The sequence below is a fragment of the Strongylocentrotus purpuratus genome, unplaced genomic scaffold, assembly GCF_000002235.5.
Source record: "Strongylocentrotus purpuratus isolate Spur 01 unplaced genomic scaffold, Spur_5.0 spur5_contig_862, whole genome shotgun sequence".
In the NCBI taxonomy this organism is placed as follows: Eukaryota; Metazoa; Echinodermata; class Echinoidea; order Camarodonta; family Strongylocentrotidae; genus Strongylocentrotus; species Strongylocentrotus purpuratus.
Genome location: NW_022145571.1, coordinates 546279 through 561500, shown reverse-complemented (window position 1 = coordinate 561500; position 15222 = coordinate 546279). Strand labels below are relative to the sequence as shown.

General features: G+C 36.5%; 1 protein-coding gene across 1 annotated transcript in view; it reads left to right on the top strand.

Moving 5' to 3' along the window:
- The window catches only part of LOC115918271 (protein strawberry notch homolog 1-like), a 43636-nt gene that overhangs the window by 1318 nt on the left and 27096 nt on the right, over positions 1 to 15222 (top strand). The window contains exons 2-12 of the mRNA XM_030972065.1: positions 3826 to 3982; positions 4867 to 4959; positions 5370 to 5966; positions 6989 to 7121; positions 7746 to 7955; positions 8851 to 8935; positions 9608 to 9698; positions 10266 to 10427; positions 10980 to 11115; positions 11545 to 11650; positions 12096 to 12249. Of these exons, the coding sequence (XP_030827925.1) occupies positions 3836 to 3982; positions 4867 to 4959; positions 5370 to 5966; positions 6989 to 7121; positions 7746 to 7955; positions 8851 to 8935; positions 9608 to 9698; positions 10266 to 10427; positions 10980 to 11115; positions 11545 to 11650; positions 12096 to 12249 (1914 nt within the window). The 5' untranslated portion in view covers positions 3826 to 3835. The remainder of the gene's footprint in view (positions 1 to 3825; positions 3983 to 4866; positions 4960 to 5369; positions 5967 to 6988; positions 7122 to 7745; positions 7956 to 8850; positions 8936 to 9607; positions 9699 to 10265; positions 10428 to 10979; positions 11116 to 11544; positions 11651 to 12095; positions 12250 to 15222) is intronic.

The following is a 15222-nucleotide window of genomic DNA, read 5'->3' as shown; positions in this document are numbered from 1 at the left end:
TAAAATTATCTTTCAAGTGGCAATACCACTTTCCATTTTTTAGTTGGCGGCATTGCAACTAGCTTTCACCAACCTAATAAAAAACAAATAAATCAGAGCTGGTGTACTGATGATGGGGGGGGGGGGGGGGGGAGTGCTTGGGGTTTAATAAAGTCCATTAAATATAAAACCCAAATAAAAAAACTAATTCTAAATATATGTTTATGTATGCCCCGAAGGCCACTTTAAAAAAAAAAGAACTTTTGTAACCTTATTAAAACCATGAGCTTGAAAGGATTTTTTTTTTTTTTTTTTTTTAATAATATTTTGCCGTGAATCAGATATTTCATAACCTTATAAACTAAAAGACTATTTCAAAAGAAAAATGAATCCATAAAAACGGCAAAATGAGCCATTCAAACCACAAAACATGAAGATTAAGCAAAATATGTCAACAATCACATGTAGCTTGCGTGTGTAAACATTGGCATCGATCAATCACGTGACATCAAATTTGATCACCTGACATCTGGATCGCGTACATATTTTTTATTAACATAAAAACACGTTAAAATCCTTTATCATCATTGTCTGTAATCCATAATTTTCACAAATCTTGTCAAATATCAATAGTAGACATTCTTAAATATCATTTTAGTATGTTTTTGGTGCCAAACGATAGTTTTAGAGGCAGTTATTTTATCTGCCAAAAATGTGACATAAATCGTTCGCCAGTGCGAATTCGGACATTTTGAAAAATGTTGCCGTTGACGCGAATTTTTGCTAACCGTAAAAAATATTGTGCGGATCGTCAGATTCACTTCAAATTCACCACAGATATAGACAAATATATAAATAATCATAACATGCAAGTTTAAAAACCTAACATACATCTCTTTTGGAAACGAATCGATGAATTTGACAGCCAAAAACTTTGAAAGTTTTTTTTTTCACTTCTCTGTATCGGATCGAAAAAATTCGAAGACGATGATAAAGAGGAACATGTGAACTACGTTATCAGCGCCTGTGCATTATGGATACTCCGAAAATACGATTTATACAGGCGAAATGATGACTCGCCCCACAGAGCGGTCGGTCAATGCGCGATTCGGCCCGAGGTGCATGGAGCTACGCACGGAACGGTCAGATTGTCATGTACCTATGTTATGCCTACAAACAATTTCTGCACTTGTTGTCTAGATCTAGACTAGGGTCTAGGGTCTAATTCTGAAAATTGCCAGATTTTAACAAAAAGAAAAAAGAAAAATAGATCTAGACTTCTAGAATCTATCTATTGAATGAAATGTTTGAAGTTTGAAGTTTGAAGTTTATTTATTCCACATTTTACATAGAAAAACAGTTTATATTCTTTTCTTTTTTATACAGGCGTATATTATTATAAGAATAGATTTCACACAAGAAAAAAATTATTAAACAAAATTAGAGAATTTAGATCAAATATAATGTACGGAAAATAAGTACGAAATTTCGAAATATGTATATAGTCTATAACAGGCTGGGTAGAACTATGTGAAATGTGGGGAGCCTCAATAAAAAGCATAGCTTGTATGTGAATAGGCTCCCGTACTGAATAACACAATATAGTAGGTTTGGATTTAAAAGGTATTATAGGCGAAAACGGAGTAGTAAAGTATGAGATTCAAGAGACGTACATGGGAGAGTGAATTTGAGAAGAAACAAGAAATATAAATAAAGAGTAAAGAAAATAATATAATAGTGATAAGTAGGAGAAGGTGAAGAAAGGAAGAAAGAGGAAGACGAAAAAAGAAGTGGAAGAAGAAGAGGCAGAAGAAGAATAAGAGAAAGCAAATTGATGAAATCCACGGCATTGTGAGATAACAAAAACAAAGTCTGTATAACCGCCTGTACGACCACCTGTACGATCCAGCGCGACATCAACATTACTTTTATACATACTTACTTAAAAGGAAGCACCTGAGCTTTCGTTTAAGTGAATTAATGGAGGGGCTTTCAACTATTTCGTTATTCAGGCTGTTCCAGAATTTGGGTCCAGTAAAAATAATTGTTTTGTTAGCAAAAACGGTGCGAGTTCGAGGGAGATGAAAATGGTTTGACTGTCTAGAAGGGTAAGAATGTATAGTATTATTGCGTTGGAAAAAGGGGACGAAAGAATCTGGTAAATTATCTTTCGCTAGTTCATACATAAATATTCCAATATTATACTTAAGTGCAAGTCAGATATTTCGAGAATATTACAATTATAGAAAAGCATATTTGTATGGGCAAGAATACAAACATTATTTATTATTCTAACAGCCCGTTTTGTACAACATTAACTTTGTCCATAAGGTTTATAGAGCTATTCCCCCATGCAAGTATACAATAATTAAGATAAGGCAAGATCAAGGTAGAATAGAGTAGAAGCATGACATGAGGAGGTACAAAATGTTTCAACTTATTCATTTGTTTTTAGATTCTATAACAAAAATACAATTATACACTCCACAACATACCTATAATCACAGATCTGTTACGGTCTTTCGCGGTTTCACCATTTGTTGACGATCTCGCAGATTTTGACGGATTTGAATCCATTAATCAATATAATTGTTGTAGTAGAAGGAATATGACATGCACACGGGACCAACAACAACAAAACCGCGGGCTTGGTCACTAAAAAAGTGGAAATGTGTTACCAGAGGCGGAGCGATACTGATATAGTGATAGCACTTTGTCTTTGCTTACCTTCCACATGTTCCTGATGATAACATGTGATCTACATTACAAAAATGTGACCTCTGATGAGAGTTATTTGCCTTGTTGGTTGATTCTGCAGCAAACGCAATTACATGCAGTTTTCATGAAATTACCTGACTTACAATAATAGTGATTAGGTCATTTAGCGAAATCCCTGGGAAAAAGAAAAATGAAGGAATTCCAAAAGTAGAGTGACTATTTTGTCAGAAAGTGTGCTAGATTATGAAACTGGGTAAGATTGCGAATGAAGGATCTGTAGGATATGTAAACGTGCAGAAAAATTCAGCTAGTACACTAAGCCGTAAGTGTAATGGTGTATTCAGGGTAAGACCAATTGTCCTATTGTTTAAAGATGAAGTTGAGTTCTGGTCATGCGATTGCATTGTGAAAGAAACGGTGTGGAACCGACCAGAAAAGGTTGATCATCTAGCATATAAGAATTTGTGTGTATTGCAAGGTTCTGGAATCATCAAAACGATAAGAAATGTGGCCAAGTCTTGGTAAAGTTACAAACACTTGCACAGAAAGATGTATATGGGACTACACGAACACGTGGTGTAAAAAGCCGGCCCCCCGATTTTTACGATGTTACATGCATATTTAGAATATGAAGGCATTTGAAGAGCCATGCTTTTCAGGGAACATGTCTTATCTGATGTTCTTCCACACTTGCATAATAACAATGAGTAATGCTCACAAATCATTTTCACCTCTTCCCAGAACTCAACCTTCTCTTTAATAGGCAGGCAGGAAGGGGGGGGGGGGGGGCACAGGGAATTCACTCTTTGGAGATTTATAAACACAACTGCAGCAGTTTACAAAAGGACTTTGTTTCTTGTTTGTAAGCTTGCCAATGTTTTACCTGAGTGACATTGTTAATTTTGTTTCTTACAATTAATCTGGCGTGGATGACTGAATAATGATCATTTTACATGATTTTCTGATGGGTTTAACCCCAAGCTAGGCAAGCTTTCTCAACATTGCCTTGATATTCACTGGATCAAAAAGTTCATAAACTTCGGGGCTATTGTTTGTATAATCCTATGCCACTCTTAAAGTTCTTCAAAGAAATATTTTAATGTTTTTATGCTATTATCTTGAAACTAGAGTCATTACAATGGGGGATTCAGGCAATCCACCCGATCTCCTGTCTGCTGCCCTCTGTGAGAGCGGACTATCTCTTGATGATATATTGAACCCTTCTATGGAGGATGATGATGAGAATAACTCCCTCTCAGGCGATCCTAGCAGTGTGCTGGCTCAGGTGAGCGACCACTTTGATGATGGATGATGGTGGTTGTGATGATGATGATATTGGTGGTGATGGTGATGATGATGATGAGGGTGATGATGATGATGGTGATGATGATGATGATGGTGATGATGGTGATGATGATGATGATGATGGTGATGATGATGATGATGGTGATGATGATGATGATGATGATGATGATGATGATGATGATGGTGCTGGTGATGATGATGGTGATGATGATGATGATGATGAGCATGATGATGATGATGATGATAATGATGAGCATGATGATGACAATGATGATGATGATGGTAGGGAAGATGATGATGACAATGATGATGATGATGGTGATGATTGTGATTGTGGGACTGGTGCTGGTATTGATAATGATCAATTGTACCATGACTAATGCAGTATTTATAGAGAACAAAGTGCTATCAGAATATAAACAGGCAGTTCACTGCATTTTCACAGCTAGATATAAAGAGAATTATTGATTAGTAATATAGTGTGAAACACGTAGGCAATTACAGGAATGTGATGGGACTTGAATCATTGGCTCATGGATGTTATTTATTTGAATCTGTCTCCACCCCCTGTCTCTCTCTCTCTCTCTTCCTGTTTCTCATGTTTACTCTGTCTCTGTTACAATTATTGTATCTTCGTTTGTCTTGGTCTCTGCTTTCTTCTGTGTGTCTGTTTGTCTGCTTCATTTTCCATCCCTTCCCATTCCTCTCCTCTCCTCTCCATCTCGCCCTTTCTGTCTCTCTATGTCTCTCTCTATCCCTCTCTCTACCCCCCTCTTTCTGTCTCTCCCTCCCTCTCTCTTTCTCTCATTCCCTCTCTCGTTCTCTCTATCGATCCCTCCTCCCTTTCTTCTATTTCAATGCCAGGCCATGGCTGCTAGTGGTGTGGAGGAAGAAGAATCGGATCCACTTCTACAGATGTTGCAAGAAACACCTTCGAGCTCATATAACCAGCCACAGGTAATTTTAAGACCATCTTACATGTATGTCAATATGTGGTATAGTGGATAAGTTATTGTTTTATAGATCAAAAAGTCTGCTTTTTATATCAGCAACAGAAAAAATGTTCTTAGGTAAGTCATTGTTTGGATATTGACAATTTTGTTCTGGAATAATCTAGAAAGAAGTTAACAAAATTAAAGACAAAATTACCAGTTTGTTCGAAAAGGATCATACCTCCTTTGTTCTCTTTGTGTTTTTTATTTTAACGTATCCTGAAGATGTCTGTAATTAAAACCTTTCCTGCCCCTAAGGCTAATTTTCCATTATGTCATTACCAATTGTCAATGGTTTTGGCATTCATGAGATAAGAATATTGACTTTCAAAGCAATCAATGAGAATAATGAATTGTTAACATTGACTATTACAGCATATGATCAGTACTACTAGAACAGTGACAGGGAACCATCAACCTGCCTTTCCGACATCCTCTAAACAAACCATCGTCATACGGCAGATGACCTCCATGTCATCAGCAGGAGGTCTGAGCTCACCAGGCAGCATGCTGAAGATCATCAGCAGCAGACCAGACGGTCAGCAAATAGTCACGACCAAGCCCATTATTCTGACCACTACATCCTCTGAGAAGGGTCTCAACAACTCCATTACCACATCCACTCTCGCCGCTCTTAAGGGAGGGAATCCACTGACCAAGCAGTATGTCAAGTTTGTTGTTAGACCGTCAAGCCCGGGCATTCAGCAGCCAACGACCAAGAAGACGATCGTCCTCAATGACACTAAGCCATATAGTCTTACCAGATCCAATACAGACTCAGCCCTAATAAAACCAGGGGTTATTAGGACTATTCAAACAGTCTCTCACCCAGGGGTTGTTTCGAACAGATCATCTTCACCTATTGTGATGGGAAATGGATCAACTGTCGTCAGATCAGCTTCATTCCAACTACCCAAGAATGATGACCCAATGGCAAAGATGAAAATGCCTTTTTATCCTTCAACTTCTCAGGTTAGTTAATACCACATTCTTCATTCTGCCTTCTTCATTTTGAAAAAAATAGAGGTTGTGGATTGTATCTACCGTATTTGCCGGCGTAAAAGCCGCACCGCCGTTTAGGCCGCACCCCCAACTTTGACATTTCGTAGAGGGAAAAAAAAAACTACAACAAAAAAAAAAAAAAAAAAAAAAGAGAAGAAAAAAAACGGACCAAACAAAATGATCGTAATTTTCTTGTAGAACACTCTTTTTTTTTTACAAACTATACCAAATTCATCAATATTCTTATAAATCAACAAGAAGTTAACCTCAAAAATGATCATAATTTAGCAGATCTTCATCGACTTTTAAGCTAGTACTGTATCGTACGCAGATTTGGTATCCTACAATACCCCTTCCTCGATGTGCGGTGTAATCCGAAAATAGCATTTTTCGACCTGCGCAGTTGCGTTGCGCGGCAGCTAGCTCCGTAAGTAACGGCCTGTCCCTTTGTTTACTTTTTGGCGATGCAATGGTATGGACTTAGATCTAGATCTATCGGCAGATTTTATTAGAAAAATAAGTTTTTTCGTCTTCATGTCAACTATGCAACATAAACTTGTCGGTAAGTTGTGTGGAGTTATTCTAGAATTGTCCTGTACCGTTGTCTAGTCATGCTACCGTTTCTATAGTCCCATACGTGCAAATGGACGTGATGTTTTGACCGCTGAATTTTGTTGTTGTTGCGTATACGCCGCACCCCGACTTTTTGATTTTTTCTCACCCGAAAATACTGCGGCCTTTACGCCGGAAAATACGGTAACCAATACAACATTGTGAAGCCCTCCATCAGAAGAATTTCGCTGTATGAGCACAGCTGCTCCATTTTAGCCACTACAATTTATTTTTATTTTTTTCTTCAAGTTTTGCATACCTTATGGATACCTTATGGATGCCTTATCCATGAAAAAGCGGACCTGGAAATGTTTCCTCAACATTGTATCTAAACAAGTTGTTAACCTGTGTCCCTTATTACATGTCTCCTACACATACAGGGAGTAAACAAGACTCTGACTGTCACGAGGCGACACCCATTCCGTATCATCGATGACGACGACGATGACGACCTGGAGGAGGATGAGACCCTGAGCTTTGCTGACACCTACGCAAACTACACTCCAAGTAAATGTGAGTACTCCTGGAGATTGTCAACTGTTCTGCTGATAGCAAGGAAAAGAGGACACCATTTGCAATGTTTGGAATTTTTGTTCAGCTTACCTTCAATATTATTGCTTTTCAAAATATTTGGGGGGTTTTGAAGTTCCAGGATTCAAAATGAGGTGTTGCTCAGGTGCCATTGCCCACCTAAAATCCTGCGAGGCAGTCTAAAAGGTCCATCTGTGTTGCCCAGATGGTAACTAAACAATACTCCTGCTATTTTTGTTTCTTGTGAAGTTTGTGCAGATCACTGTAAATGAACACCAAAATATGATTGAATAACAAAGGAATCATTGAGGTCGCCCAATATGATTTACATTTGTTAAGAGTGCCAATTGCAAGCAATAAGAACAGAGGTTACTCTTTCTTAACAGTTAACTCTGGCAATGTGCCTTGTGAAGGGTCCTTCGTTAGCATTTATATCAGCAGTTCAAGAGTAAGTCTTTCTTAGACCAACAATTTTTTTCTAGGGCAACTGATTCCTTTCACATTGGACTGACCCTTTCATGGTTTATTTTAAGGACACCACTTACTCTTACAACAACTTCCTAATCACATATTTTTCTGTGTTTTACAAACCCATTCTGATTGCAGTGAAGATTGGTCAGAGTCACCCTGACGCTGTGGTGGAGACGAGTTCCCTCGCCAGTGTGCAGCCTCCTAATGTATGGTATCATCTGAGTATCCCAGAGAGCACCATGGATTATGGGCACCTCTCTTCTCTGCAGCTTGAAGCTATCACGTATGCATGCCAGCAGCATGAGACGATACTACCCAATGGAACACGCGCAGGGTTCCTTGTAGGTCAGTCTCAATCAGATCTTTGTCTTTATTCCTTTCATCATTGCACTTTTTGGAAATTGAAATATAAATGTTTGATAGTGCGGATGATGAATATGTCTCTAGGTAATGATGGTACTGAATTTTTTAAATCTACTGTTTTTAATGTATTTTTATATGATACAATGTGAGCCAATTATTGTTAGTTTTTGGACTTTTTATTTGGTATATTTTTAATAAAACCGAAATTGAAATTGAATTAAATTATAATACCAATGATTATAGACATTACATGACACACGTGTGTAGTGCTCCTTCTCTTGAACAACAGAGTAAATAGTGAAAGTAAGAAATGAAAAAGATAATGATGAATCAAAGTACACAACAAATGATCCAAATCATGAGGTCAAAGTTCACAAGTTTATTTGTTTAACCCTTTAGCAACTAAACCGCCCCTCCATTTACTCACTGAACCGACCCAAACTGCCTGTCTGTTTTGCCATTTTCAAAGCGCTATAGTATCCGTTCTAAGGGTCTACCGTGATAATGTTATACATGCGTAATCCTTATGATGTCTACAGTAGGATTCTGCATAGAAAAATAGTACATGTTTCATATTGTTCAGAACAATGTCAAAATGAGAGTAACATTGATCTCCCAGTGATTAATAGGCCATTTTTACAAAATCTCTAGTTGATAATGGGTTAATGTTTTGAACATAAATTTGTAAGTTATCTTGATGAAGTTGAAGTGGTAAGATTTTATTAAGACTTCATTCAAAAGGTTTTATGAACATTGTGCCACAAACAATGATGTAAATCGTTTTTAATATAGTTTGTCCTGTTTTTTTTACTAAAGCAAAATGTCATGTAAATTGTCAATCTTATCATTCTTGGTGTTGTGTTGTGTGTTTGATCAGGTGATGGAGCTGGTGTAGGGAAAGGAAGAACAGTAGCTGGAGTCATCTTAGAAAACTATGCTCTAGGCAGGAAAAGAGCACTCTGGTAAGAAATATTAAATAGTTGTCATTCAAAGAACTTTGTTTCAGGTGGAAATGTAGAATAGGAAATTTGCCTAGTAAACCACATGTACCTCATTCGTAAGAAAAAGACCCCCCCCCCCCCCTATGAAGAAGTATTCATGAAAGGTAGTTGAGATGAAATTGAGGAGAGATTAGTAACTAGAATAGAACTGCATCCTTGGAGGAAGAGAGTACTCTGAAAATTAATGATATGAAAGGTTTCTAGTTTAGATTCAAAGATATTTGTAATTGCTTTATAGACCAAGGTCTTTACTGCAGTGATTGAAAATAACAAACATATTAAAAGTTTGTACTAATGCCTGTAATGGGTAGTAATTCTTAGGATAGTGTATTGGTTTGACTGCTTTCTGCATTTAACCATACATGAGTAATAGTTTTGATAACATTCAATACTTGGTTAGGGGCCTCGTTTGTCCAGTAAGATATTAATCAGAACATTTAAGGTCAAGTTTAAGTTCATTTCCACATTCCATTAAAAGCATACCATTAAGAACATATATAATATGAACAATAGCATATATGTATATATAAACAATACATTACAGTAAAAACAAAAATGTGGAACGGAACTGCATAGGCCATTGACCTTCTGAGGCAGAACCCTAACAAATATTTAATGCTTTCTCTCTCACAGGTTGAGTGTTTCAAATGACTTGAAATACGATGCAATGAGAGATCTGAAGGATATTGGTGCTAGTAACATACCTGTTCATTCACTCAACAAGGTAAGATGGTCATACAGGTTGTTATGTTTAGTAAAGTGTGTAAGTCCTGTTATTAATTTGGTCTTTAGATTATTGTGGGTTTTACCAAGCAGTATGATATCAAGTTTGCAAATACCTGCTAAAAGCAATAAACAATGTACAACACCAACACATATTGTTATAAAATGGGGTAACATCATGTTAAATCTGATAGCAACTAGATCCAATACTGAAGGGTCCAGATACTATCAAATGCACTAACAAATTCCAGAGTAGTCGTAGATATTCGAGTTTGCAATGCAAGTAAAAGGCTACATGTAGCTCACGATGCCATTGCAAATGAACACTGAATATTCAGAGTTATATTGAGTACAAATTTATCCCCAGGAAATGCGTTTTTGTTTATCTGTTGAATGTGTTCATATTTCACATTTTCCAATTCTCTGCTCTGTCTCTGTCTCTGTCTCTCTCTATCTCTCTCTCTCTGTCTCTCTCTCTCTCTCTCTCTCTCACTCATATCTTTTCCTTTCTTTCTTTGATCTGTTTTCCTCTCATTGACATATATGTACATTCCTTACCCCTACACAGTTCAAGTATGCCAAGATCAACTCAACGGAGAACGGTCACGTGAGGAAAGGTGTCATCTTCGCTACCTACTCCTCACTAATAGGAGAGAGTCAGAACCGTAGCAAGTATAGGACTCGTCTCAAACAGATCCTTCACTGGTTTGGCAAGGATTTCGATGGAGTTGTATCCTTTAAACATTATTCCTATAACCATGCTAAAACTGATCAATCTAGTTTAAGATGATAGTAGAGCATTGTGATTGGTAGAGCAGTGGTCTCATAGCCATGAGCCGATGGCTTGAGTAAAACGTATTTGCTTATGCCATTTGGTAAGGTCATAGTCGTCAATTATGTAGTTCTTTATGATAGGTCTTAAAGCTTTTGTACTTTCTTTTGAGGGGGCATTGAAGTAAAATAGGTAACCAACATTTCATTACACTAATCAAAATTTGCGGTCATGGACCGATTTTTTAATGCAAAATATAAAATTTTACTTTTCTGTTTAGTGCATGATTGATGCTGATACATAAAACTGTACTTCTTTATGAATCTTTGAAAACTCCCTATTGAGTTTGTTGGTTAAGGTAATTATGAGAATAGGATCATGAAAATGATGGCTGTAAATAAAGTTGTTAAAGTTGTAATAAATCGTTCTACTTTGAAGCACTACATATTGAATTGTTTATTGTAAATGAAATGGTTTATCATTTATGATTTCTTGACTGCTGGTTCCTAGATTGTGTTTGATGAGTGTCACAAAGCTAAGAACCTGGTACCTACAGGGTCAGCTAAACCAACCAAGACTGGTATCACAGTACTAGAGCTACAGAAACAACTCCCAAAGGCCAGAGTGGTATACTGCAGTGCTACAGGTGGGTTACCAGTCTTTGTTTTAGTTGTGTGTGCTACTGAATTTGTGACAATTGTATTCCTAATGGTCTGTTTGATTGATTTGTATAAGGTGGGTACCAAAGAATCTGGTAGAGCATATGGGTGTACATGGGAACCTAATGAAGACAGTCCTTGGTGCTTTAGGTGAAGAGTACAGTGCTTGAAGTCTCTTTTGAAGATACGAACAGATGCAGTTCCAATGAATAGATGAATTATAGAGGAAAATGAAACTGAACAGTCAGAAAGCTTAAACTAATAAACAAGTTCAGAAAATATGGACAGCACGAATGGAAGAGGGAAGCAACAGATTTTTGTTCTTAATTTTTGAAATTTCAATTTGTAAATACATACATTGTATATGCCATGAACAAGAATAATTTCATTGTCATTGAATGTATCTCCTCACATAGGTGCTTCTGAGCCTCGTAATATGGCCTACATGTCACGTCTTGGTATCTGGGGAAAGGGCTCAGCTTTCCCGGACTTCAATGCTTACATCCAAGCCATTGAGAGAAGGTAATGAATGCATGGGGTACATTTATACCTCACAAACAAAAGTGTTCAGGATGCAACATGTGGTTTGTGGCTAATGTTACACAAGTTTTCAAAAGATCATAACAGAGCTGTTTATGCTTGAACACCATGAAGCTTTTTTTTTTTGTGGGGGGGGGGGTGGGATTCCGGTTGTTAGTTGGAAATAGATCATAATCTTTGATATCTATGTACTTCTGCTGCTGGCATTAATTAAATTTGTTGAATATACTACTTTCATTCTTTTCAAGTGATCCCCATAAAAAGGGGAGAGATTGTGACGTTGAAAACATCAATTATTTTAAATTACTTTATAGTCACTTTTAGGTTTTGATAGCTGTAGTTATGTTTGATATCTTAATGCTTGTTTAAAGAGATTCACCTAGTTACCTTCAAACTTAAAGAGAACTTGCCATATCTAACATTCTAGAGGAGTTGGTGCTATGGAAGTGGTTGCTATGGACTTGAAGCTGAGAGGGACATACCTGGCCAGACAGCTTAGTTTCCATGGAGTTACCTTCAAGATCAAAGAAGTAGCTCTCTCAGAATCCTTCAAACGTATCTACAACAAGTCGGTCAGACTGGTAAGTCCTAACTTCCAATTCTTATCACAGTATCTTAGTAGAAAGTATCATGTTGGTATGAATTGAAAGTAAGTCATGTCAACTGGTGATCAAATGTTCTTGTCATGTAAGAAATTTGAGGCAAATTATTCAAATCTTATTAAATCTATAACTGCTATAAAGTACATGTAAGTCTCCTCCTGTAAATTTACGTTTTAATAGCAGTATGTGTGTTTTTGTCTCGCCTGCGTAGCAAAAAGCGAGACATAGGCGTCGCTTTTCCGGTGACGGCGACGGCGGCGATGGCGGCGGCGACGGCGTCAACATCAAAAACCTAAGGTTAAGTTTTTGAATTTTTGATATCATTTTTATGCCTCCGCCACCGAAGGTGGTGCCGGAGGCATCATGTTTTTGGGTTGTCCGTCCGTACGTCCGTACGTCCCGTTTGACCGTTATCACAATATCTCAAGAACCATTTAAGATTTAAACTTAAGACTCGGGAATAGTATTTATCACCATAGGAAGACGATCTGATTAGATTTTGGAGTACGTAGGTCAAAGGTCACAGGTCACAGAGGTCAACTTATGAAATTCCATACATTGAGATTGTTATCATGATATCTCAAGAACCACTGGAGATTTAAACTTCAAACTTAGTGATAGTGTGTATCACTATAGGAAAACAATCTGATTAGATTTTGGAGCACGTATGTCAAAGGTCAAGGGTCACAGAGGTCAACTTATGAAATTCCATACATTGAGATTGTTATCATGATATCTCAAGAACCACTGGAGATTTAAACTTCAAACTTAGTGATAGTGTGTATCACCATAGGAAGACGATCTGATTAGATTTTGGAGCACGTAGGTCAAAGGTCAAGGGTCACAGAGGTCAACTTATGAAATTCCATACATTGAGATTGTTATCATAATATTTATTTATTTATTTATTTATTTATTTCATTTCCAGGCAAGATGATAACATACAAAATATCACAAGGTTAACAAATGATAGAACATACTGTAAACATAATGATATTTAGCACCAGCCAATGCCTGAGGATCACCTAAAAGAATTTAAAAAATTCTGTCGAGAGGCTCTCCACATTGGCTGGTGCATACATAAAACAAAATATAAAGATAAGGTCAACATAATTTATAAATGAATGTGTAACTAAAACTAACGGTAATATACATGTAGATCAAATACTATTAGGATTATTTTAAAGAAGGATTCAAAAAAGAGCTGTTCAAACTATGCATGTATGATAAATGCAGAAAATTGTCTGTTTATACAGTCATGTGGATACGGTAATATTGGAAATTAGCAAAACTGTATAACATTATGAATTTGAGTTGATTTGATTTGAAGTTATCCAAATTATGGAAAATTATTATTGATGATTGAAAGTTATCCAAATTGGGAGACATTATTATCGATTTATAGACAAATTTAAAATACATAGTAATCAAAGGTAGAAGAATGTGATAGAACACATTGATAGAGGAAGTACATTAAATAAGAACTTAATAATAACAACATATGCATTAAGAAATCAATAAAACATATCAAAATGCAGAAAACTGTCTGTTTATACAGTCATAGTGAGAAGGATGTGATAGGACACATTGATAGAGAAAGTACATTAAATAAGAACATAATAATAACAAAATACGCATTAAGAAATCAATAATACATATCAAAATGCAGAAACTGTCTATTTATACAGTCATATATGGATACGGTAATATTGGAACCACTGGAGATTTAAACTTCAAACTTAGTGATAGTGTGTATCACCATAGGAAGACGATCTGATTAGATTTTGGAGCACGTAGGTCAAAGGTCAAGGGTCACAGAGGTCAACTTATGAAATTCCATACATTGAGATTGTTATCATAATATCTCAAGAACCACTGGAGATTTAAACTTCAAACTTAATGATAGTGTGTATCACCATAGGAAGACAATCTGATTAGATTTTGGAGCACGTAGGTCAAAGGTCAAAGGCCACAGCGCACATTATGAATGCAAAAACAGCTTGTGATCGCGTTATCTCAAGAACCGATTGATGGATTCATGCCAAAATTAGGTCATGTTTGTTACTTGCAGAGCCAATGAACTGAGTAGATTCTTGGTTCATAAGGTCAAAGGTCAAAGGTCATGGGCCCATTATGTATGCAAAAATAGCTTGTGAACGCATTCTCATTAGAACTGACAGATGGATTACTATTTAACTCAGAACATCTTGCAGAGCCAATAACTGAGTAGATTTTATGGTCATGAGGTCAAAGATCAAAGGGTCATATATGTATATGAGAAATTGCTTGTAATCACAATATTCTGAGAACCTGTCAATGGATTACCATTGAACGTGAATTCAATTTTTTTTTTCTGTTTTGGTTTGTAAAATTGCTCTATAACGGAGGCATCATTTTCGACTGCGCGCAGTCGAATTCCATCTAGTTAAAGTATAAGTTCTTAGTCAATGAAACTTTGACTATAGGGTAATCAAGTATCCCCAATCATGTGAGTAGAATTTCAGATCACAAAGTCAAGGTCAAAGGTCATTTCAGGTCAACAGACTTGGACTATGTTGTAGCATCATCATCGAAAACTTAACCTAAGGTTAAGTTTTTGAATTTTTGATATAATTTTGAAAGTATAAGTTCTTAGTCAATGAAACTTGGACTATAGGGTTATCAAGTCTCCCCAATCATGTAAGTAGAATTTCAGGTCACTAAGTTACGGTCAAAGGTCATTTAAGGTCAACAAACTTAGACTTTGTTGTGGCATCAACATCAAGATTTTCAAAATGCTTCTTCTTCGATATTTTTCAACCAATTTTGATTCTGATTGTTTCATATGATAGGGCTAGGAGGGGGATTTAAAATTTCTACACAGAATCGTGAAATTCATTTTCTATGCTAATTTATGCAAATTTAATCGAAATCACAAAAAAGGCTTCTTCTCCTTCATTTCTCGACCGATTT